The sequence below is a fragment of the Bombina bombina genome, chromosome 4 (genome assembly GCF_027579735.1).
Source record: "Bombina bombina isolate aBomBom1 chromosome 4, aBomBom1.pri, whole genome shotgun sequence".
Classification (NCBI taxonomy): domain Eukaryota; kingdom Metazoa; phylum Chordata; class Amphibia; order Anura; family Bombinatoridae; genus Bombina; species Bombina bombina.
In genome coordinates, this window is record NC_069502.1 from 124,061,386 (window position 1) to 124,088,459 (window position 27,074).

Sequence of the window (27,074 nt, forward strand, 5' to 3'; positions counted from 1 at the left end):
TTAAAAACTAATTCTTTCCGGGTATGTTTGCCAGTTATTAGCTAGAATGTATAAATTTCTTGTACCCAGTGACGATATAACTATCTTATAAAATAGGGAAATTGCATATTTCCCTTAACTAAATAGTTTAAGGACCAGTTCTAGAACATCCAGATTTCCTTCTAGCATGTTGTTAGGTAGTAATTGTTGCAGGTAGTGACGCGCCTGGAGATATGCATAGAATTCCTTATTTATTAATCCAAATTCCCGTTTTAATGTTTCAAAACTTTTACAGTTTCTTGTAGTTTAATCTAACAACTGGTATACATTTTTGAGCCCTTTCAATGACCATTTTGAATATGAGGACTCAGAGTCCAAAAGCTTAGTTATTTTATTCCATGCTACTATGACATTATGTATTATTTTCAATTTTTTTATTTTTGTGGGGGATTTATCAGCCTGAGAGTGAAGTAAAGCTATGGGGGCGTAAGGGAAACATAATATTTCCTCTAGATCTATTGGAGAATAATAATTTGCTCTTACTATCCAGTCAAGTGCTATTTTACCTACACAGATTAAATTATATATCTCTATGTCTGGCATTGCCAGTCCTCCATTTAGTCTGTCAAGGCAGAGTTTTTTAAGAGAAATAGCTTTTCTTTTTCCTCCCCATAAAAATGTAATGACCATTTGATTAAATGTCTTTATATCTTTTCTCCTAATAAAAATCGGGAGATTTTGCATGAGGTAAAGGAGTTTCGGAAATAATAACATTTTTATTAAATAAATTTTACCTGTAAGGGATAGTTTAAATTTTGCCCATTTTTCTAGATCATGCTTGATTCTTAAGAAAACAGGAGGGTAATTCAGATCATACCATTCTTCCGAATTTATAGAAAATTTAATTCCAAGGTATGTAAATGTATTTTTAGTCTCCTTAAATGGAGTAGACTTAAGAGAATCTTTATTTTTATTAAGCCAGAAGATTTCAGTTTTCTGGGCATTTATTTTGTAGCCCGTAAAGCTACCAAAATCCTGTAAAGTCTGAAATAATAAAGGAATATTTTTCTTAGTATCCGAGAGTAGAACTAATAGATCATCTGCATATAGAAGGGTTATTATTTTTTCCTTACCTAAGTTTATCCCATCTAGTTCTTTTCTAAGCAGGATCGCGAGCGGTTCAAGTGCTAAGTTAAATAGGTAAGGGGAGAGTGGGCATCCTTGCCTAGATCCTCTTTGAAGGGGAAAATGTGAATGTGCATGCAATTTGGCTGTTTAGATTACGCAGCTTAACGCTCGGGCAAAATAAGTTATTTTGCAACTTGTAATAGTTGCGCAACCCCAAATGCCATAATGCGCGTGGGGTCTACCAACTGATTTGCCGCGCGACTTGTAATCTTGCCCATAGTGTTTATTCAAACAGATTGAAATGACATAAATAAGGAAGCCAGAAATCTATGAAGCTACAAGCTCTTCTGGACAGGAACAGGTGTCAAAGATTAAAAGAGGAAATATTAATGAATCATCTACTGCACCATTATAGTGTCTTTTAGGACTTCACCATTTAGACCATTTTAGAGAGCTGCAGACATGAAGATTTATAATTAAATCAAGTCTGGAAACAACATAAATGCATTTTGTACCAGTATTTCTATTTTGAAGGGACAGTCTACACCAGAATTTGTATTGTTTAAAAAGATAGATAATCCCTTTATTACCCATTCCCTAGTTTTGCACAACCAACACAGTTATATAAATACACTTTTTACCTCTGTGATTATCATGTATCAAAGCCTCTGCAAACTGCCCCCTTATTTCAGTTCTTTTGACAGACATCCATTTTAGCCAATCAGAGCTGGCTCACCTGAACTCCACGTGCGAGAGCACAGTGTTATCTATATGACACACATGAACTAACACCCTCTAGTGGTAAAAAAACTGTCAAAATGCCCTGAGAGAAGAGGCAGCCTTCAAGGGCTTAGAAATTAGCATATAAACCTCCTAGGTTTAGCTTTCAACTAAGAATACCAAGAGAACAAAGCAAAATTGGTAAATTGGAAAATTGTTTAAAATTAAAGTCTCTATATGAATCATGAAAGTTTATTTTGGACTAAACTGTCCCTTTAAAAACAAAATTCTGGGCATCTTATCCTCCCCTCCATATAAATAATAAAAACAACTTAAAAGTTTGACAAAGTTCTTTATGAGACTATTATTGTATGCAGTTTTATGTAGGAATATGAAAGTGCAAAAACTAAATGCCATGATATGTTAGTAATGTGTCACTATTTCACTGTTGATTGCATATAACTATGGGGTGGATACCAATCTAGTCAATCATGTTTTCCAGCTCCTGATACGCCTTTGTCGACACTGGAACAATCACATTGCAAATTATAACACCAATCTCATATTTAAGGAACCTCATATCGGGTATAAGGAAAGGCGCAATGCACGGACAGCACTGACTTTAGTGATCCCAATCCCCCCAACCACCAGTTATCTACTTGTTATAGACAACAAAATGGAAACTTCAAATAAACAACCAAACATTGTTTATTAATGCTCAACACCCACAGATAAACTTGTGTATCAATTTAGTTTTTGAAATTCAACAGCCATTATAAGTAAATAATAGAGCTGATGTGGGGAAATGGAGATCAAATAGGAGTTATCAAGTTTGGCTGTTTGTAAGATTGTTATTGTTTTGATATATATAAAAAAAAGGTCAATTCCATTTTTTCGATATTGAACAAGAATAGACCTTGGAATTGAGGTCTCTGTGTTTAATCCCTTTGCAGGAATTAAAGTAAACTCCAGGGTGTGAATACACTACTGGGAGCTAGCTGAACACATCTGGTAAGCCAATAACAAGAGACAAATGTCTGTAGCCTCCAACCACAAGGTATCTCCCAGTAGTGCATTGCGGCTGCTAATGATATGTTTATATGATTTTCAACGAATGATACATAGAGAACTAAGTACATTTGATAATAGAAGTGAATATAAAAGCGTCTTAAAATTACATCCTCCATCTGAATCATAAAAGTTTAAATTTGACTTCCAATTTTTTTAAATCAAATCTATAGCCTTAATTATATATTCATAAATAATATAAAGTAAATCTTTGGGATTTAATGGAATAAATCCACAACAGTGATATTTACTCTTAATTAATAATTTAATCTGAAATCTCTGCATTGACTTTAGCAAAGCAGTGATGGAAGGTAATTAGTATTTTCAAGCTTTCAGAGCTAAAGGAACATTGTACTGTAAAACTGGTGTCCCCTTAATGTGCTCCCAATGACTTGTTATTGTAGCTGCAGAGTGTAACGTGCAGAAAATGTATCCTTTAGGTTTATTTCTGTATGTCAAATAGCTGTTTTTGCTGATTGATGCCTCAATGGGCTGAGTCTATAGAAAATAGCAGACCCCAAATCTTATCTCTATATACATCAGACTCCTTATCTCTCTCTCTCTACACAACGGCCAATACTTAGAGAGAGCAACTGAAAAGGAAACATGTATCACTTATCTATTCTACCTCCCACTGGGAACTTGGTAGCTGCATACTTTCTCTCGTTTACAGAGCTTTTCTATAGAGAATACAAAAGTATTCATAGTTTCAGGATATGTGGTGGTTTCAACTGGCAGTCGCAGCTATTTGAAATGACAAAATAAAGATAAAAGAGCTATTTATAAACAATTGTATTCACTTCAATGTGTAAAGAGATAATTGAGAACACAGTAAAGCAGTACTATGTCCCTTTAATTTTAGACAACCCAGGAAGGAGAACATAAAGGTTCAATCCAAAGTCAAATGAGCATTAAAATAAAGCCAAAAAGTTCTAATGTGTCAACCTCCCCTTAGTACAATAAATTAACAAGCGACAACTGTTTCAGCACTACAAAATAAACTAAATAATAACCGAACCAATGGGATGTTAAACCGGTAAATGATTTGATCATCATATTTGTATTAAAAAAGTTGGAGTTACCTAAGAAATAGAGATAAAAGAAACAATATATTTGTCGAGAGATTATTATATTTAAATTAGTTAAGAAGTTAAAGTAAAGTGACAATCTTTCATGATTCAGATAGAACATAATATTTACTTCTATTATCAAATGTACTTTTTTCTCATGGTATCCTTTGTTCAATAATAAAGCTAGGTAGGCTCAGAAGCAGGAATGCACTGGGATCTAGATTAATGCATCTGGTGAGCCAATGACTAGAGGGCACTAATCACCAGCTAGCTCCCATCAGTCCTGAGCATACCTAGGTATGCAATTCAAGAAAGGATACCAAGAGGGCAAAGCAAATTGGTAAATAGAAGCAAGTTGGTTAAAAAGTGTATGTTCTATCTGAATCATTTCATATGGGCTGTAAGTATATCATTGGTTTTCATATTAAGCTGTATTTAAATAAAACATTTTATTACAGAGGGAAATTAAAGACATCAAGTTTACACTTCTCTGTGCAGTGTGTTTTACATTATTATCCTTATGCTATAACCGGCCACTTCTACAACAATTATATACACCTTAAATAAAACATTAAAGGGACATGAAACGCCAAAATGTTCTGTGACATTTCAGACAGATTGTACAAATTTAATTTAATTTTCAGTCTACTTTCATTATCAAATTTGCTTCATTTTCACAGTATCTTTTGTTGAAAGAGCAGCATTGCAGTACTGGGAGCTAACCAAACACATCTAGTGAACCAATTACAAGAGGCATTTACGTGACGCACCAATCAGCGGCTGCTCCTTAGCCTACCTAGATATGCTTTTCTGAGGCTATCAATAGAATAGAGCAAATTAGACAATAGACGTAAATTGGAACATAGATTAAAATGCCCATCACCCATCCCCCAAACCTTATTGCTTGTTAACAGCCCTTCCCCTAATTTTCTTTAGAAATGAATCCCATTTAGTAGAAATAATTTCATGTTCCTCAAATTTGCCTTATTTAAATAGTAATAATAATAATAATAATAATAATTATTATTATTATACCAATGATAAATATTGCTATAAATATATCTCTTGCTGGTGAGTTTAGTGACTTCCACACCTGGAAAATATCTTTTACTTTAAGCCTAAACTGTATTATAAGGAATATATTAATATAAATACATTTTAGCATAAATATGATCACACAATTACTTCTTCAAGTAACTATTACTTGATAAATCTAAAATACATAATATCAGCAAACTAAACTATTAATAAAATAAAATCTGTTTAAACTCTGCAAAGGGGTTAAATACATTGTTAAAGTATTGTTCGGGAGTCACAAAACACTGCTGGTCCCGAGCAGAAACTGCAGCTGATCCAATCAGCAGCTCTAGTCGCACAACCCAGCTTTGTCCCAAGTGATACGTTACATATGTGTTTAATCCCATTTCAGGGGTCAAACAAATAGCTCTGCAGCGTCGCTAGTGATAACGAATTAGAGCATATCATTTTATCGCTATAATGTCCCTTTAATCTTGCCTATACCTTGGTAAATCTATTCACATTAACAAAAATATATTATAACATGCTGGGTACAAATAATCACTACAGAAAAAGTGAAAATCCTATTTGTACATATATATGTTTTTTTTACCTGGTTATAATGATTTTGTGTATCCAACACATGCTTTGCCATTGCACTGATGTCTTGATCATTTTCATCAGCTAACTGCTTGGGAAAAAATATTGTAAGAAAAAAGAAAAATCAGCAGAATAGAGATTTATACATAAAGGGAAACTGACCCTGCAACAGCAGGTTCTGTTTAAATTCAGAAGGGTGATGAAGCACTTGGAAGAAGTTGGGCCAATGTGATTTGATCATTTAAAAATGAAATATATTTTACAAAAATTAATCAAGCAACATCTCACATTTATCTGGACCTATATCATGTTCCATATTTATAATCTAGAGGTTTTGATATTTATTAGTTTCCAAATTTAATTAAACTTAAATATTTAGGCTTTAAAAATGTAATTTGTTCATGTACTGAAGAACCAACTTAACCAGAAACTGTGTCCAAAGAAGCCCATGAACTGATGTGAAAGACTAGATATAAGTAAAGATCCATTAAATATATCAAGATCTCCAATACAGCAGTGACATTAAAGGGACATTAAACACTAAATAAATTATTGCTTGAATGATGTATTCAGGAGAAAGATTAGCCCGAGTATAATTTACACATGCATTTTTATATTAGTTGTTTAAATATTGAAAAATAATAAAGGGTAAAGTTAAAGGGACAGTATGCACCAATTTTATATAACTGCATGTAATAGACACTACTATAAAGAATAATATGCACCGATACTGATATAAAAATCCAGTATAAAACCATTTAAAAACTTACTTAGGAGCTTCCAGTTTAGCTCTGTTAAAAAAGTAGCTGGAACACCCACTGCAAGTGGGAAATAGCAGACACCTCCTCCCCCCTCCTTTGCATATGAAAAGACCCTTTACACAAATAGGAGCAAGCTGGAGTAGGTATACCTCAGTATTCTCCTAAAACTTGGAGCTTGGTTAGGAGTCTGAAAATCAGATCAATGTTATTTAAAAATAAGCAAAAAAACTAAATGTATGCTTACCTGATACATTTCTTTATTTCCGGATATGGAGAGTCCACAACGTCATTCCAATTACTAGTGGGATATTCAACTCCTGGCCAGCAGGAGGAGGCAAAGAGCACCCCAGCAAAGCTGTTAAGTGTAACTTCCCTTATCCATAATCCCCAGTCATTCTGATTGCCTCTGTCAATAGAGGTTGTGCGAAGTTGGTGTCTGAAGAAAAACAGGGCAGAAGATTGCCTAAAATAGTTAGTAGCTTGTAAGTAAAATTTTAGAGACTGCACAACATCCAAGTTATGCAAAAGACTTACCTTATGAGAAGAAGCATTAGGACAAAAAGAAGGAACAACAATTTCCTGATTAATGTTTCGATCCAACATCACCTTAGGGAGAAACCCCAATTTAGTACGAAGGACCGCCTTATCTGCAAGAAAAATAAGATACGGGGAAGCACACTGCAGAGCTGAAAGCTCAGAGACTCCTTTCAAGATAACAACTTTATATCCACAGCATGCATCGGCTCAAACAGAGCCTGCTGCAAAACTTTAAAAACTAGGTTAAGGGTCCACGGGGGAGCAACAGGTTTAAACACAGGCCTGATTGGACATCTGGTAAGTCTGCCAGACGTTCGAGCAAAAGGATAGATAACACAGAAATCTGACCCTTTAGACTACTGAGCGACAAACCCTTCTCCAGGCCATCCTGAAGAAAAGATAAAATCCAGGAAATACCCACCCGGCTCCAGGAGAACCCTTTAGATTCACACCAATAGAGATATTTACGCCATATCTTAGGGGAAATCTTGCGAGTAACTGGTTTGCGAGCCTGAAGCATAGTTTTAATTACCGCTTCAGAAAAACCACGTCTAGACAGAACTAGGTGTTCAATCTCCAATTGGATGAAGGAAAGGACCCTGAATTAGAAGGTCCTTCCTCAGAGGTAACCTCTGAGGAGGTAGAGATGACATCCGTTCCAGATCCGCGAGCCAGATCCTGCGAGCCCATGCAGGAGCTATTAGGATCACAGATGCTCTCTCTCCTGTTTGATACGAGCAATGACTCGTGGAAGGAGAGCAAACGGAGGAAACAGATATGCCAGAGAGAACATCCAAGGAACCGCTAGAGTATCTATCAGAACGGCCTGAGCATCTCATGACCGTGAAACGTACTTTGGAACCTTGGCGTTTTGGCGGGACGCCATCAGAAACAACTGTGGAACTCCCCACCTGAGGATTATGAGAGAACACTTCTGGATGGAGAGCCCACTCCCTGGGATGAAAAGTCTGTCTGTTTAGAAAGTCCGCCTCCCAGTTGTCCCCACCTGGAATGTGGATGGCCGATACAAGGCAATCGTGAGCTTCCGCCCACTGCAGAATGCAAGTCACCTCCTTCATAGCTAAGCAACTCAGAGTCCCTCCCTGGTAGTTGATGTAAGCCACTTAGGTGATGTTATCCGACTGAAATCTGATAAACCAGACTAAAGACAGTTGAGGCCACACTGATAGGGTATTGTAGATAGCTCTTAACTCCAAGATGTTTATGGGAATAGAGGACTCTTCCTGAGGCCACAGACCTTGAGCCTTCAGAGAACCCCAAACAGCTCCCCAGCCTGAAGTCCGTAGTCACAATCTCCCAGGAAGGTCTCAGGAAGCAAGTGCCTTGAGACAGATGCTCCTGAGACATCCACCACGAGAGAGAGAGTCTCTTGTTAGGGGGTCCAGATTTATCCTTTGTGACAAATCTGAATGGTCTCCATTCCATTGACAGAGCATGCAAAGCTGCTGCGGTCACAGATGGAACAGAGCAAAAGGGAAGATGTCCATGGATGCCACCATCAGATCAATCACCTCCATGCACTGAGCCACTGATGGCCGAAAGGCAGACTGGAGAGAAAGGCAGGAAGCAAGAAGTTTGGATTTTCTGACCTCTGTCAGGAAAATCTTCATGGACATGGAATCTATTATTGTCCATAGAAAACCCACTGTTGTAGATGGAATTAGAGAACTCTTTTCCAAATTCACCTTCCACCCGTGGGAACGTAGAAAAGACAACAGCATCTCTGTATGAGATTGAGCTAGTTGAAAAGATGATGCCTGAACCAAGATGGGATCTGATCACTGCCAATATTGCCTCCAGAACCATTGTGAATATTCTGGGAGCCGTGGCCAGACAAAATTGAAGCACAACAAACTGGAAATGTTTGTCCAGAAAAGTAAACCTCAAAAACTGGTGATGTTCCCTTCAGTTCTATAGTCGTCATAAATTGACCTTCTTGTTCCAAAGGAAGAATGGAACAAATAGTTTCCATCTTGAAGAACGGGACCCTGAGAAATTTGTTGAGGCACTTGAGATCTAGGATTGGATCGTAAATAGATTTGAATAGAATCCTAGACCTTGTTCCATTAGAGGGACTGGTACAATAACTCCCAGGGAGGATAGGTCCTTTAAGCAAATTAAGAAGGCAACAGCACCACTCCGCTAAACCGGAAGAGCGGGTGTCACGTGAGCAGGGCTTAAAATAAAGTGCACAACATTTCTATGCAGAGAAAAAATGCGTGAGGGGAAAAAAAACTTTACCGTTTCACACCAATAAGCCCTAAACAGTCCAAAGCCTCATACATAGCCACATAAAGTTAATAATAACGAGTATCCCTTACTATTTAATTCCTTACATCCCTTAGCCAAATGAGAGAACTCTTTCCCTCATGTCTCTTACTGAATAAAGATTAAATAACAGAATTTATGCTTACCTGATAAATTACTTTCTCCAACGGTGTGTCTGGTCCACGGCGTCATCCTTACTTGTGGGATATTCTCTTCCCCAACAGGAAATGGCAAAGAGTCCCAGCAAAGCTGGTCACATGATCCCTCCTAGGCTCCGCCCACCCCAGTCATTCGACCGACGGACAGGAGGAAATATATATAGGAGAAACCATATGATACCGTGGTGACTGTAGTTAGAGAAAATAATTCATCAGACCTGATTAAAAAAACCAGAGCGGGCCGTGGACCGGACACACCGTTGGAGAAAGTAATTTATCAGGTAAGCATAAATTCTGTTTTCTCCAACATTGGTGTGTCCGGTCCACGGCGTCATCCTTACTTGTGGGAACCAATACCAAAGCTTTAGGACACGGATGAAGGGAGGGAGCAAATCAGGTTACCTAAACGGAAGGCACCACAGCTTGCAAAACCTTTCTCCCAAAAATAGCCTCCGAAGAAGCAAAAGTATCAAATTTGTAAAATTTGGCAAAAGTGTGCAGTGAAGACCAAGTCGCTGCCTTACATATCTGGTCAACAGAAGCCTCGTTCTTGAAGGCCCATGTGGAAGCCACAGCCCTAGTGGAGTGAGCTGTGATTCTTTCAGGAGGCTGCCGTCCGGCAGTCTCATAAGCCAATCGGATAATGCTTTTAAGCCAAAAGGAAAGAGAGGTAGAAGTCGCTTTTTGACCTCTCCTTTTACCAGAATAAACAACAAACAAGGAAGATGTTTGTCTGAAATCTTTAGTAGCCTCTAAATAGAATTTTAGAGCACGGACTACGTCCAAATTGTGTAACAAACGTTCCTTCTTTGAAACTGGATTCGGACACAAAGAAGGTACAACTATCTCCTGGTTAATATTTTTGTTGGAAACAACTTTCGGAAGAAAACCAGGCTTAGTACGCAAAACCACCTTATCTGCATGGAACACCAGATAGGGCGGAGAACACTGCAGAGCAGATAACTCTGAAACTCTTCTAGCAGAAGAAATTGCAACCAAAAACAAAACTTTCCAAGATAATAACTTAATATCAACGGAATGTAAGGGTTCAAACGGAACCCCTTGAAGAACTGAAAGAACTAGATTTAGACTCCAGGGAGGAGTCAAAGGTCTGTAAACAGGCTTGATCCTAACCAGAGCCTGAACAAATGCTTGAACATCTGGCACAGCTGCCAGTCTTTTGTGAAGTAAAACAGATAAAGCAGAGATCTGTCCCTTCAGAGAACTTGCAGATAATCCTTTCTCCAAACCTTCTTGTAGAAAGGATAGAATCTTAGGAATTTTTATCTTGTTCCATGGGAATCCTTTAGATTCACACCAACAGATATATTTTTTCCATATTTTATGGTAAATTTTTCTAGTTACAGGCTTTCTAGCCTGAATCAGAGTATCTATTACAGAATCTGAAAACCCACGCTTTGATAAAATCAAGCGTTCAATCTCCAAGCCGTCAGTTGGAGGGAAACCAGATTCGGATGTTCGAATGGACCCTGAACAAGAAGGTCCTGTCTCAAAGGTAGCTTCCATGGTGGAGCCGATGACATATTCACCAGGTCTGCATACCAAGTCCTGCGTGGCCACGCAGGAGCTATCAAGATCACCGAGGCCCTCTCCTGATTGATCCTGGCTACCAGCCTGGGGATGAGAGGAAACGGTGGGAATACATAAGCTAGGTTGAAGGTCCAAGGTGCTACTAGTGCATCTACTAGGGTCGCCTTGGGATCCCTGGATCTGGACCCGTAGCAAGGAACCTTGAAGTTCTGACGAGACGCCATCAGATCCATGTCTGGAATGCCCCATAATTGAGTTATTTGGGCAAAGATTTCCGGATGGAGTTCCCACTCCCCCGGATGGATTGTCTGACGACTCAGAAAATCCGCTTCCCAATTTTCCCCTCCTGGAATGTGGATCGCAGACAAGTGGCAGGAGTGATCCTCCGCCCATTGAATTATCTTGGTCACTTCTTTCATCGCCAGGGAAGTCCTTGTTCCCCCCTGATGATTGACATACGGTCGTCATGTTGTCTGACTGAAACCTTATTAATTTGGCCTTTGCTAGTTGAGGCCAAGCTCTGAGAGCATTGAATATCGCTCTCAGTTCCAGAATGTTTATCGGGAGAAGAGACTCTTCCCGAGACCATAGACCCTGAGCTTTCAGGGATTCCCAGACCGCGCCCCAGCCCAATAGGCTGGCGTCGGTCGTGACAATGACCCACTCTGTTCTGCGGAAGCTCATTCCCTGTGACAGATTGTCCAGGGTCAGCCACCAACGGAGTGAATCTCTGGTCTTTTGATCTACTTGAATCGTCGGAGACAAGTCTGTATAATCCCCATTTCTGTCTGAGCATGCACAGTTGTAATGGTCTTAGATGAATTTGTGCAAAAGGAACTATGTCCATTGTTGCAACCATCAATCCTATTACTTCCATGCACTGCGCTATGGAAGGACGAGGAACAGAATGAAGTACTTGACAAGAGCTTAGAAGTTTTGATTTTCTGACCTCTGTCAGAAAAATCCTCATTTCTAAGGAATCTATTATTGTTCCCAAGAAGGGAACTCTTGTTGACGGGGACAGAGAACTTTTTTCTTTGTTCACCTTCCATCCGTGAGATCTGAGAAAGGCTAGGACGATGTCCGTATGAGCCTTTGCTTTTGACAGGGACGACGCTTAAATCAGGATGTCGTCCAAGTAAGGTACTACTGCAATGCCCCTTGGTCTTAGAACCGCTAGAAGGGACCCTAGTACCTTTGTGAAAATCCTTGGAGCAGTGGCTAATCCAAATGGAAGTGCCACAAACTGGTAATGCTTGTCCAGAAAAGCGAACCTTAGGAACTGATGATGTTCCTTGTGGATAGGAATATGTAGGTACGCATCCTTTAAATCCACGGTAGTCATAAATTGATTTTCCTGGATAGTAGGTAGGATCGTTCGAATAGTTTCCATTTTGAACGATGGTACCCTGAGAAATTTGTTTAGGATCTTTAGATCCAAAATTGGTCTGAATGTTCCCTCTTTTTTGGGAACTATGAACAGATTGGAATAAAATCCCATTCCTTGTTCTCTTATTGGAACTGGATGTATCACTCCCATCTTTAACAGGTCTTCTACACAATGTAAGAATGCCTGTCTCTTTATTTGGTTTGAAGATAATTGAGACCTGTGGAACCTTCCCCTTGGGGGTAGTTCCTTGAATTCCAGGAGATAACCTTGAGAAACTATTTCTAGCGCCCAAGGATCCTGAACATCTCTTGCCCAAGCCTGAGCAAAGAGAGAAAGTCTGCCCCCCACTAGATCCGGTCCCGGATCGGGGGCTATCCCTTCATGCTGTTTTGGTAGCAGTGGTAGGCTTCTTGGCCTGCTTACCCTTGTTCCAGCCTTGCATTGGTTTCCAGGCTGGTTTGGGTTGTGAAGTATTACCCTCTTGCTTAGAGGATACAGAATTAGAGACTGGTCCGTTTCTGCGAAAGGGACGAAAATTAGGCTTATTATTAGCCTTAAAAGACCTATCCTGTGGGAGGGCGTGGCCCTTTCCCCCAGTGATGTCTGAAATAATCTCTTTCAAATCAGGTCCAAATAATGTTTTACCTTTGAAAGGAATGTTAAGCAATTTTGTCTTGGAAGACACATCCACTGACCAAGACTTTAGCCAAAGCACTCTGCGCGCCACGACAGCAAACCCTGAATTTTTCGCCGCTAATCTAGCTAATTGCAAAGCGGCATCTAAAACAAAAGAGTTAGCCAATTTAAGTGCTTGAACTCTGTCCATAACCTCCTCATACGAAGATTCTTTACTGAGCGATTTTTCTAGTTCCTCGAACCAGAAACACGCTGCCGTAGTGACAGGAACAATGCATGAAATTGGTTGTAGAAGGTAACCTTGCTGTACAAAAATCTTTTTAAGCAAACCCTCTAATTTCTTATCCATAGGATCTTTGAAAGCACAACTATCTTCGATAGGAATAGTAGTGCGTTTGTTTAGAGTAGAAACCGCCCCCTCGACCTTGGGGACTGTCTGCCATAAGTCCTTTCTGGGGTCGACTATAGGAAATAATTTCTTAAATATAGGGGGGGGAACAAAAGGTATGCCGGGCCTTTCCCACTCTTTATTTACTATGTCTGCCACCCGCTTGGGTATAGGAAAAGCGTCGGGGGGCACCGGAACCTCTAGGAACTTGTCCATCTTACATAATTTCTCTGGAATGACCAAATTGTCACAATCATCCAAAGTAGATAACACCTCCTTAAGCAGTGCGCAGAGATGTTCTAATTTAAATTTAAATGTCACAACATCAGGTTCAGCTTGATGAGAAATGTTTCCTGAATCTGAAATTTCTCCATCAGACAAAACCTCCCTCATGGCCCCTTGAGATTGGTGTGAGGATATGTCAGAACAGTTATCATCAGCGTCCTCTTGCTCTTCAGTGTTTAAAACAGAGCAATCGCGCTTTCTCTGATAAGTAGGCATTTTGGATAAAAGATTTGCTATGGAGTTATCCATTACAGCCGTTAATTGTTGCATGGTAATAAGTATTGGCGCACTAGATGTACTAGGGGCCTCCTGTGTGGGCATAACTGGTGTAGACACAGTAGGGGATGATGTAGTATCATGTTTACTCCCCTCATTTGAGGAATCATCTTGGGCAATATCATTATCTGTTGCATTACTGTCCTTACTTTGTTTGGACACTATGGCACAATTATTACATAAATTTAAATGGGGAGACACATTGGCTTTCATACATATAGAACATAGCTTATCTGATGGTACAGACATGTTAAACAGGCTTAAACTTGTCAATAAAGCACAAAAAACGTTTTAAAATAAAACCGTTACTGTCACTTTAAATTTCAAACTGAAAACACTTTATTACTGAATATGTGAAAAAGTATGAAGGAATTGTTCAAAATTCACCAAAATTTCACCACAGTGTCTTAAAGCATTAAAAGTATTGCACACCAAATTTCAGAGCTTTAACCCTTAAATTAACGGAACCGGAGCCGTTTTTACATTTAACCCCTATACAGTCCCAGAATGAGGCTCTGTCTATAACTAGAAAGGCCCCCATCTGAAAAAGGTGTCCAACACAGTGCCTGCCGTTTTTCTAAACGTTCCCCAAGATTATAATACCAATAATTAGTTAGAATCTGCATAATATGCCTAGTAAAGCAATTGTTTTAGCCCAGAAAAATGTCTACCAGTTTTTAAGCCCTTTTTGAAGCCCTTTATTCTTTTATGTTTAACTAAGAAAATGGCTTACCGGTCCCCATGAGGGGAAATGACAGCCTTCCAGCATTACATGGTCTTGTAAGAAATATGGCTAGTCATACCTTAAGCAGAAAAGACTGCTAACTGTTTCCCCCAACTGAAGTTACTTCATCTCAACAGTCCTGTGTGGAAACAGCAATCGATTTTAGTTACTGTCTGCTAAAATCATCTTCCTCTTACAAACAGAAATCTTCATCCTTTTCTGTTTCAGAGTAAATAGTACATACCAGCACTATTTTAAAATAAACACTTGATAGAAGAATAAAACTACATTTAAACACCAAAAAACTCTTAACCATCTCCGTGGAGATGTTGCCTGTGCAACGGCAAAGAGAATGACTGGGGTGGGCGGAGCCTAGGAGGGATCATGTGACCAGCTTTGCTGGGACTCTTTGCCATTTCCTGTTGGGGAAGAGAATATCCCACAAGTAAGGATGACGCCGTGGACCGGACACACCAATGTTGGAGAAATACTGTTTCCATATTTAGTGTGCCAATAAATATTGTCCCCATATGAATCCTTAAAGGGACACTGTAGCCAAAAAAAATATTTTGTGATTCAGATTGAGCATGAAATTTTAAGCAACTTTCTAATTTACTCCTATTATCAAATTTTCTTCATTCTCTTGTTATTCATCCACCAATAAAAAAGTGCTGTGCAGAATACTGAAACCAAAAAAAAGCTTAGATGCCTTCTTTTTCAAATAATGATAGCAAGAGAATGAAGAAAAATTGATAATAGGAGTAAATTAGAAAGTTGCTTAAAATTGCATGCTCTTTCTGAATTACCAAAGAAAAAATTTGGGTACAGTGTCCCTTTAATTAAATAAGGATTATTATGTCCCTTAGATAAAAAGGGTCTGAAAAAGAGGGTTAACCTCTTAAGTGCTGCTGTCCTTCTGTACCTAGAAGGCCAAGGCACTTACCTTAGAACCAACTGCATAATAGATGCTGATCCTTAGGTGTGGCCGGCACTTCGCTCCCTGTCATGGACCTGTAGGAAAAGAAAGAACAGAGTAACTAACTCTGGCTTTCCACAAAGGGGTAGCAAAGTGTTAAAAGTAAAGCAAAGACTTCCTTGCCACCTTTTAACTGCTAAAAGCCACCACTATTCCTACTCAAGAGATTGACAGCTAGACCCGAATCCTTGCTTGCAGGGAAAAATACCCATAAAAGGATTAATTTCTTCAGACACCAAATTTGCACAACCTCCATTGACAGAGGCAAAGAGAATGAGTGGGAATTATGGGTAAGGGAAGTTATACTTAACAGCTTTGCTGGGCTGTTTTTTTACTTCTCCTGTTGGCCAGGAGTTGAATATCCCACTAGTAATTGAAATGAATTCGTGGACTCTCCATGTCATAGGAAAGAAATATACATTTATTTATTTTTTAAAAACCTGTATGGGTTAAATAAATGGATCATCTACAAAACATTTATGCAAATAAAAATCTAGTGTATAATGGCCATAAAACAGTGGGCGTCGCCATATTGTAACTAAGGTTACATTTTCTGCTGAGGCCAATTAGGAATGGTTATAATTAGCTTACTAGAGTATGCAACCAATCACTGTGTGGAATAAAGCTGTGTCTGCACTGCCATGTTTAACATGAATTGAAAAGCCCACAATATTCAGAATTACAATTACAGGAAAGGAGAAGAAAATAAATCATGGAAGTATATTACTACATCTAATTAAACAACTTATATTAATATCTTGAGGTGTTTAATGTACCTTTAATCTTAATGGTCCACATTCCAATCTTAAACATTTTATACTGTATAAAGATCATTTGCAGAGCTGTGATTAAAGGGACAATGTAGTGTAAAATGGTATACCATTAAAAAAAATATGTGATCCCTTTTACCTGCTGCAGTAAATTAAATTATTTACAAATAGCTATTTAACTTTAATTTTGTCATTTGAAATAGCTGCTGTTGTCTGAAACCTATACTAAATACCACCTACACTGAAGATACCACAAATACTGCAGTATGCTATATAGAAAAGCTATGTAAACAAGATGCATCATCATGCGCGCCTGTGATAGGGCAGAAGCAGGTGGAAACTCTACACTATGGAACATAGTGGGCAATACGATTTGGAACATAGAGGGCAATATGATTTGGGAAAGGAATCTGTGAGGGGGAAGGGGGTAGGGTATTGAGGGGGGCAGCTACACGTTTAAAATTAGCCCAATTTTACTGGAGACTGGAAGACAGCTGCCAGTATCTAAGATGGTGCCCAACAGTTAGAGGGGGGAAGGTTAGAGAGCTGTTTGGGGGGGGGGGTCAGGGAGGTTGGGAGGTAAGGGGGGAATACTACCCTGCATAAAATATATATTTTTTAAAAACACAACACAAAAAAAACAACTTATTTTTATACTGGCAGTCTTTATGCCAGTACCCAAGATGGGGGTGACCTTTGGGGGGTGAGGGAGGGAAGAGAGCTGTTTGAGTGGGGTCAGGTGGGAGGCTGAGCTCTACACTAAAGCTAAAATTAACCCTACAAGCATCCTAATTAACCCCTTCACTGCTGGGCATAATACAAGTGTGGTGAACAGCGGCATTTAGCGGCCTTCTAATTACCAAAAAGTAATGCCAAAGCCATGCCTGCTATTTCTGAACAAAGGGGAACCCAGAAAAGTATTTAAAACCATTTGTGCCATAACTGCACAAGCTGTTTGTAAATAATTTCAGTGAGAAACCTAAAGTTACTGAAAAAGGTAACGATTTTTTTTATTTGATCGCATTTGGCAGATAAATGGTGGCATGAAATATACCAAAATGGGCCTAGATCAATACTTTGTGATGTCTACTTAAAATATTTATATATATACACACACACACACACACACACACATATACATATGTCAAGGGATATTCAGGGATTCCTGACAGATATCAGTGTTCTAATGTAACTATACAGTGGGGCAAAAAAGTATTTAGTCAACCACCAATTGTGCATCAAATCCAGACAGACAATCACATTGTCTGATTTGGAAAGAATTTATTTGCAAATTATGGTGGAAAATAAGTATTTGGTCAATATCAAAAGTTCATCTCAATACTTTGTTATATATCCTTTGTTGGCAATGACAGAGGTCAAATGTTTTCTGTAAATCTTCACAAGGTTGTCACACACTGTTGCTGGTATGTTGGCCCATTCCTGCATGCAGATCTCCTCTAGAGCAGTGATGTTTTGGGGCTGTCGCTGGGCAACACGGACTTTCAACTCCCTCCAAAGGTTTTCTATGGGGTTGAGATCTGGCTAGGCCACTCCAGGACCTTGAAATGCTTCTTACAAAGCCACTCCTTCGTTGCCCGGGCGGTGTGTTTGGGATCATTGTCATGCTGAAAGACCCAGCCACATTTCATCTTCAATGCCCTTGCTGATGGAAGGAGGTTTGCACTCAAAATCTCCCGATACATGGCCCCATTCATTCTTTCATGTACACGGATCAGTCGTCCTGTTGACTTTGCAGAGAAACAGCCCCAAAGCATGATGTTGCCACCCCCATGCTTCACAGTAGGTATGGTGTTCTTTGGTTGCAACTCAGCATTCTCTCTCCTCCAAACACGACAAGTTGTGTTTCTACCAAACAGTTCTACTTTGGTTTCATCTGACCATATGACATTCTCCCAATCCGCTTCTGGATCATCCAAATGCTCTCTATCATACTTCAGACGGCCCGGACATGTACTGGCTTAAGCAGGGGGACACGTCTGGCACTGCAGGATCTGAGTCCCTTGAGGCGTAGTGTGTTACTGATGGTAGCCTTTGTTACATTGGTACCAGCTCTCTGCAGGTCATTCACTAGGTCCCCCCGTGTGGTTCTGGGATGTTTGCTCACCGTGATAATTTTGACCCCACGGGGTGAGATCTTGCATGGAGCCCCAGATTAAGGGAGATTATCAGTGGTCTTGTATGTCTTCCATTTTCTAATTATTGATCGCACAGTTGATTTCTTCACACCAAGCTGCTTGCCTATTGCAAATTCAGTCTTCCCAGCCTGGTGCAGGTCTACAATTTTGTTTCTGGTGTCCTTCGACAGCTCTTTAGTCTTCACCATAGTTTGGAGTGTGACTGTTTGAGGTTGTGGACAGGTGTATTTTATACTGATAACAAGTTCAAACAGGTGCCATTAATACAGATAATGAGTGGAGGACAGAGGAGCCTCTTAAAGAAGAAGATACAGGTCTGTGAGAGCCAGAAATCTTGCTTGTTTGTAGGTGACCGTCACCAAATACTTATTTTCCACCATAATATGCAAATAAATTATTTCCAAATCAGACAATGTGATTGTCTGGATTTGTTTCCACATTTTGTCTCTAGTCATAGGTATACCTATGATGAAAATGACAGGCCTCTCTCATCTTCTTAAGTGGGAGAACTTGCACAATTGGTGGCTGACTAAATACTTTTTTGCCCCACTGTAGCAAAGTGCTACTTGTACTTATTGCAAAAAAAACAAAGAACATGTAAACATTGGGTATTTCTAAAATCAGGACAAAATTTATAAACTATTTATCATGGGTGTTTTTTGGTGGTTGTAAATGTGTAACAGATTTTGGGGGTCAAAGTTAGAAAAAGTGTGTTTTTTCCCCATTTTTTCATCATATTTTATAAAAAAAAAATTATAGTAAATTATAAGATATGATGACAATAATTGTATCTTTAGAACGTCCATTAAATGGCGAGAAAAACGGTATATAATATGTGTGGGTACAGTAAATGAGTAAGAGGAAAATCACAGCTAAACACAAACACCGCAGAAATGCAAAAATAGCCCTGGTCCCAAACGGTCAGAAAATGGAAAAGTGCTGTGGTCACTAAGGGATTGAAGGAATAGGAAAGTCAAAATTAAACTTGCATGATTAAGATAGAGCATGTCATTTTACGACACTTTTAAATTCACTTCTATTGTCAAATGTGCTTTATTCTCTTGGTATCACTTGTTGAAAAAGAATACGCACATATCCTACACTAGTGGGAGCTAGCTGCAGATTGGTGCCTGCACACATTTGTCTCTTGTGATTGGCTAACTAGATGTGTTCATCTAGTTGCCAGTATTGCAAAGGATAACAAGAGAATGAAGTACATGTGATAATATAAGTAAATTGGAAAGTTGTTTAGAATTGTATGTTCTACCCAAATCATGAAATACATTTTTGGGGTCCCTGTCCCTTTAGGTAGCAATTTCCCCTTCATTTAATATTGTGCAGCTGATATAACGAGTATTTTAAAACATATTAAGGGGAAACCAATTCTACAGTACAGTCTCCGTTTGATTGACAATATACACCCTCCAAATATAAAATGACTTTAATGCGTTTATAAAGGGAACCATGAAGTTACTCTTTGGTTGACAGTATGTAGTATATACTTAGCACATGCAGGTACTGCAGGGATCAATACAAGACAATAAGCTACAGGACTGAAGCAGACATTATAGCAGTGTTTTTCAACCAGTGTGCCGTGGCACACTAGTGTGCTGTGAGAGATCCTCAGGTGTGCCACGGAAGACTGACAACAGTGTGACATATTTTTTAAATTTTGCTTGTTTTTTACTCCCAGTGCAGGGGTGTCCCTCTTTCAAATTTTGAAATATTGGGAGGTATGTGACAGGCTCATCAGGCAGACAAGCAGGCATCATTTACAACCATGACATATTGACATTCATTCACAGGCAATCATTATGATTGTTTGTGAATGAATGTCAGTATTTCACGTATAGTGTGTAGGAGGCATTACATCACAGCACAATACATACAGTGTGTGTGTGTGTGTGTGTGTGTATATGTGTATATATATATACACATACATACATACATATATATACATACATACTGTATTAGGCTACAATGTGTGATTTTTTTAAATTTTGGGATGGTGGTGTGCCACAGGATTTTTTAATGTAAAAAAAGTGTGCCACGGCAAAAAAAAAGGTTGAAAATCACTGCATTATAGCTCTTGTTCTAAAGGCTTACAATCTGAAGACCAGCATTAGATCACAGCGGCTTTCAAGCTTTGCTTTCTATTTATTCTTGTCTGATTACACATGGAATATGCACTCACAGCTGTAGCAATGCATGGCTGCGTTATGGCCAGTTTTACAGTTCTAAATATCACATACTGTCTGCACATATGACAGAAGAAATATGAGTAAAACCCTGTGTTTGTTTCCCATATAATTATATACTGAGGGTTTACAAACACTATAGAGTTGGGGTAGAGAAGGAAGTGTTGTAGGTGCTAATTATCTCAGGTCTTTCTCTTAGCTGCAGGTAATTGTACGATTTACAAACTCATTGTTTGTGTTTTGTGTGAGGGGGTTGTATTATTATTGCTTCAGCAACAAACTGTTACCTGGACATAAGGTTTTTGTGCTAACCAATCCTCAGCTTTTCTAAGACATGTGCTAGGTAGCTTTCTTGAGACAAAACTTGATTGGACGGTCTGTGTAGGCAGGAATAAGTAATCACATTTCTTAGGCAGCTTCCAGATCTTAACTTCCTAGACAGATAAAAACAAGGGAAATCATGCTTTATATAATGGTCATACAATAGTGTATCATTCATAACCCAATATACTTAGGACTAGATTACAGGTGGAGCTCTAATTTATTGCGGGCATGCAAATGGCCAAATTAGCCTGTTTACGGGCGTGAGATAAATAACCAGCCATTACAAGTGGTTTGTTATTGCCACAGCAAGCTTGTTCAAGCTCACGGTAGCAATAAGTGCTCAGATAATTAACCAGAGAACAGAGCTCTGGTTAAATTTTCTAAATGTCCCCCAATTGCCCCAAAAATAAAGTGCTGTGTTTTGGTTTAATTAAAAAAAATCTTTATTTTTTAAAAAAAAGTTAATTCATGCTTACCTGATAAATGAATTTCTTCTATGGTACGACGAGTCCACGGATTCATCATTTACTTGTGGGATATTATCCTCCTGCTAACATGAAGTGGCAAAGAGCACCACAGCAGAGCTGTTTATATAGCTCCTCCCTTAGCTCCACCCCCCAGTCATTCGACCGAAGGTACAGGAAGAAAAAGGAGAAACTAAAAGGTGCAGAGGTGACTGAAGTTTAAAATAAAAAAATATAATCTGTCTTAAAATGACAGGGCGGGCCGTGGACTCGTCGTACCATTGAAGAAATTAATTTATCAGGTAAGCATAAATTAACTTTTTTTTTAAAAAATAAAGATTAAGCATAAATTTACTTTTCTTCTATAAGGTACGACGAGTCCACGGATTCATCCTTTACTTGTGGGATACAATACCAAAGCTACAGGACACGGATGAACGGGAGGGACAAGACAGATGGCTAAACAGAAGGCACCACTGCTTGAAGAACTTTTCTCCCAAAAATAGCCTCCGAAGAAGCAAAAAGTATCAAATTTGTAAAATTTGGAAAAAGGTATGAAGCGAAGACCAAGTCGCAGCCTTACAAATCTGTTCAACAGAAGCATCATTTTTAAAAGCCTAAGTGGAAGCCACCGCTCTAGTAGAGTGAGCTGTAATTCTTTCAGGAGGCTGCTGTCCAGCAGTCTCGTATGCCAAACGGATGATGCTTTTCAGCCAAAAAGAAAGAGAGGTAGCCGTAGCTTTTTGACCTCTACGTTTTCCAGAATAGACAACGAACAGAGAAGATGTTTGACGGAAATCTTTGGTCGCTTGCAAGTAAAACTTCAAAGCACAAACCACGTCCAAGTTGTGCAACAGACGCTCCTTCTTAGAGGAAGGATTAGGACACAGAGAAGGAACAACAATTTCCTGATTAATATTCTTATTAGTAACAACAACCTTAGGAAGGAATCCAGGTTTGGTACGCAAAACCACCTTATCAGCATGAAAAACAAGATAATGCGAGTCGCATTGCAATGCAGATAGTTCAGAAACTCTTCAAGCCGAAGAGATAGCAACTAAAAACAGAACTTTCCAAGATTGAAGCTTAATATCTATGGAATGCATAGGTTCAAACGGAACCCCTTGAAGAACTTTAAGAACTAAATTCAAACTCCATGGCGGAGCAACAGGTTTAAACACAGGCTTAATTCTAACTAAAGCCTGACAGAACGACTGAACGTCTGGAACATCTGCCAGACGCTTGTGCAGTAAAATTGATAAAGCAAATATCTGTCCCTTTAGGGAACTAGCTGATAGCCCCTTCTCCAATCCTTCTTGGAGAAAGGACAAAATCCTAGGAATCCTGATCTTACTCCATGAGTAGCCTTTGGATTCACACCAATAAAGATATTTACGCCATATCTTATGATAAATTTGACAGGCTTTCTAGTCTGAATCAAGGTATCTATGACCGACACAGAGAAACCCCGCTTGGATAAAATCAAGAGTTCAATAACTCTTTGTTCCCCCCTGATGATTGATATATGCTACAGTCGTGCTATTGTACGACTGGAATCTTATGAATCTAGCCGAAGCAGGCTGAGGCCACGCCTGAAGCGCATTGAATATCGCTCTCAGTTCTAGAATATTTATCGGGAGGAGAGCCTCCTCCTGAGTCCACACACCCTGAGCTTTCAGGGAATTCCAGACTGCACCCCAGCCCAATAGGCTGGCGTCTGTCGTCACTATGACCCATGCTAGCCAGCGGAAACACATTCCCTGGGACAGATGATCCTGTGACAACCACCAAAGAAGAGAGTCTCTGGTCTCTTGATCCAGATTTATCTGAGGAGATAAATCCGCATAATCCCCATTCCACTGATTGAGCATGCATAGTTGCAGTTGTCTGAGATGCAAACAAGCAAAAACTGAACTATGTCCATTGCCGCTACCATTAGTCCGATTACCTCCATACACTGAGCCACTGACGGCCGAGGAATGGAATGAAGAGCTCAGCAGGTGGTTAAAATCTTTGATTTCCTGACCTCCGTCAGAAAATTTTTCATGTCCACCGAATCTATCAGAGTTCCCAGGAATGGAAATCTTGTGAGAGGGATAAGTGAACTCTTTTTTTACGTTCGCCTTCCACCCGTGAAATCTTAGAAAAGCCAACACGATGTCCGTGTGAGACTTGGCTAGTTGGTAAGTCGACACCTGAAGATATCGTCCAGATAAGGCGCCACTGCTATGCCCCGCAACCTTAGAACCGCCAGAAGGGAACCTAGCACCTTTGTGAAAATTCTGGGAGCTGTGGCCAACCCGAAGGGAAGAGCCACAAACTGGTAATGCTTGTCCAGAAAGGCGAACCTGAGGAACTGGTGATGATCTTTGTGGATAGGGATGTGTAGATACACATCCTTTAAGTCCACGGTGGTCATATATTGACCCTCCTGGATCATTGGTAAAATAGTCCGAATGGTCTCCATCTTGAAAGATGGGACTCTGAGGAATTTGTTTAGAAACTTGAGATCTAAAATAGGTCTGAAGGTTCCCTCTTTTTTGGGAACCACAAACAGATTTGAGTAAAACCCCTGCACCTGTTCTGTTTTCGGAACTGGGCGGATCACTCCCATGGTATATAGGTCTTCTACACAGCGTAAGAACGCCTCTCTTTTTGTCTGGTTTGCAGACAATTGAGAAAGATGGAATCTCCCCCTTGGAGGAGAATCTTTGAAATCTAGAAGATACCCCTAGGTTACGATTTCTAAAGCCCAGGAGTCCTGAACGTCTCTTGCCCAAACCTGAGCAAAGAGAGAAAGTCTGCCCCCTACTAGATCCGGTCCCGGATTGGGGGCTACCCCTTCATGCTGTCTTGGTGGCAGCAGAGGGCTTCTTGGCCTGTTTACCCTTGTTCCAAGTCTGGTTAGGTCTCCAGACTGACTTGGATTGAGCAAAATTCCCCTCTTGCTTTGCAGCAGGGGAAAAGGTAGAGGGACCACCTTTGAAGTTTCGAAAGGAACGAAAATTATTTTGTTTGGTCCTCATCTTATTTGTCTTATCCTGAGGAAGGGCATGGCCTTTCCCTCCAGTGATGTCTGAAATGATCTCTTTCAGTTCAGGCCCAAATAGGGTCTTACCCTTGAAAGGGATGGCTAAAAGCTTACATTTTGATGACACATCAGCAGACCAGAACTTAAGCCATAACGCTCTACGCGCTAAGATGGCAAAACCTGAATTCTTCGCCGCTAATTTAGCCAGTTGAAAAGCGGCATCTGTAATGAAAGAATTAGCTAGCTTGAGAGCCCTAATTCTATCCAGGATATCATCTAATGGGGTCTCAACCTGAAGAGCCTCCTCCAGAGCCTTGAACCAAGAAGCAGCTGCAGTAGTTACAGGAACAATGCACACTATAGGTTGGAGAAGAAAACCCTGATGAACAAATATTTTCTCAATAGGTATAGTTGTACGCTTAGCCAGGGTATAAATAGCTCCCTCCACCTCAGGGACGGTCTGCCACGAGTCCCGCATGGCGTCTGATATGGGAAACATTTTCTTAAAAGTAGGAGGGGAAGCGAACGGAATACCTTGTCTATCCCACTCCTTAGTAACAATGTCCGAAATCCTCTTAGGGACCGGACAAACATCAGTGTAGGCAGGAACCTCCAGAAATCTGTCCATTTTACACAATTTCTCTGGAACTACAATAGGGTCACAATCATCCAGAGTCGCTAAAACCTCCCTAAGCAATAAGCGGAGGTGTTCTAGTTTAAATTTAAAAGCCGTCATATCTGAGTCTGTCTGAGGGAACATCTTTCCTGAATCAGAAATCTCTCCCTCAGACATTAAATCCCTCACCCCCAACTCAGAACATTGTGAGGGTACATCGGATATGGCTAATAAAGCGTCAGAGGGCTCAGCATTTACTCTCACACCAGACCTATTGCGCTTCCCCTGCAACCCAGGCAGCTTAGATAAAACCTCTGTGAGGGTAGTATTCATAACTGCGGCCATATCTTGCAGGGTGAAAGAATTAGACGCACTAGAAGTACTTGGCGTCGCTTGTGCGGGCGTTAATAATTGTGACACTTGGGGAGAATTAGATGGCATAACCCGATTCCCTTCTGACAGAGAATCATCCTGCGACATACTTTTAGTAGCTAAAATATGTTCTTTGCAATTTATTGACCTTTCAGTGCATGAGGGACACATTCTAAGTGGGGGTTCCACAATGGCTTCTAAACATATTGAACAGGCTAGTAATGACTACAAACAAGCTTGAAAACACTTTAGTGAAAAAAAATAACAATCTTAAAAAAACGATACTGCGCCTTTAAGAGAAAAAAAGCATACACGTTCTGCAAAACTACTTTAAAATGCACCAAACTTTTCAAATTTTTGATATCATACTCAATTTGTGTAGTTACGTTTGCCCCACAAGAAAAACAAACATTTAACCCTTTATTGTGCAAACCGGATTGATAATAAGGCCTAAATCCGGAAAAAACACCCCCAGCACCTCGCCACGGCCCTGCTGTGGCGCCTACCTGCCCTCAGGGTCTGAGGCGCGAAAATAGGCCCCGCCCATCTCACTCGATGTCTCTACAGCCTCAAAGAACCGCACCAGAGCGGTTTTAAACTAGCCGTGTGGGTCCTGAGACCCAAAAAATAAGCCAAGTGTAACCTCAATAAAGTTGCCAAAAGACGTTATTGCCTAAGCACTCCCAGTTCACAAAACGTTTGCACACAAACATTCAAAAACTCAGTGTCAACCATTTTTAAATTAGCCACTTATGCAAGCTTAGTAATGCCCGTCTATAGTTCTTAGGATTACTGCTTACCCTTACCCTCATGGGGATACTGTCAGCCTTTCTGAAATACACAGTCTCTCCAGAAAAAATGACTGAACATACCTCACTGCTATATAGCATGAAAACGTTCTTGTACCCCTCAGCCTCTGTGGGAACTGCACTGGATCTTAGTGACAAATGCTAAGATCATCATCCTCCAGGCAGAAGTCTTCATCCATCTGCTGCCTGAGAGTAAATAGTACACACCGGTACCATTTAAAACAAAAAACTCTTGCTTGAAGAAATTAAAAACTAATATTTTATCACCTCTTTCACTTTACCCTTCCTAGTACTTAGAGTAGGCAAAGAGAATGACTGGGGGGTTGAGCTAAGGGAGGAGCTATATAGACAGCTCTGCTGTGGTGCTCTTTGCCCCTTCCTGTTAGCAGGAGGATAATATCCCACAAGTAAAGGATGAATCCGTGGACTCGTCATACCTTATAGAAGAAATATAACTGCTAAAAGCAGTTATAAGGGGTTAAAAGTGGCGGGTGTGGGGTGTTAGAAAAAAAAACGGCAGTGAAAAGTGCCTTTACATTGCGGTCTATGGGGACTGTGTTATTTCTGTAAATATATATGTTTATGCTTATATACATATAACACATACATATATATGGATATAAGCATATACATGTATATTTATATTTACTGTGCTAGGTTCTCATGCCGTGTCTGATGGCATGAGAACGAGGATCCCATTGTGCCTATGGAAGCGTGCTCTAGTGAGCACAATGCTTCCGTGAAATGCAAACGCGAGGTTGCAGTCACATTGCACTTCACA

At 39.8% G+C, this 27,074-nt stretch overlaps 1 protein-coding gene across 1 annotated transcript in view; it reads right to left on the minus strand.

The window, feature by feature from the left end:
• LOC128655275 (protein FAM228B-like) overlaps positions 1 to 27,074 on the minus strand; it is a 138,691-nt gene that overhangs the window by 107,643 nt on the left and 3,974 nt on the right. Inside the window, exons 3-4 of the mRNA XM_053708934.1 lie at positions 20,965 to 21,111; positions 5,596 to 5,670 (exon numbers count right to left, since the gene is read on the minus strand). Of these exons, the coding sequence (XP_053564909.1) occupies positions 5,596 to 5,670; positions 20,965 to 21,111 (222 nt within the window). The remainder of the gene's footprint in view (positions 1 to 5,595; positions 5,671 to 20,964; positions 21,112 to 27,074) is intronic.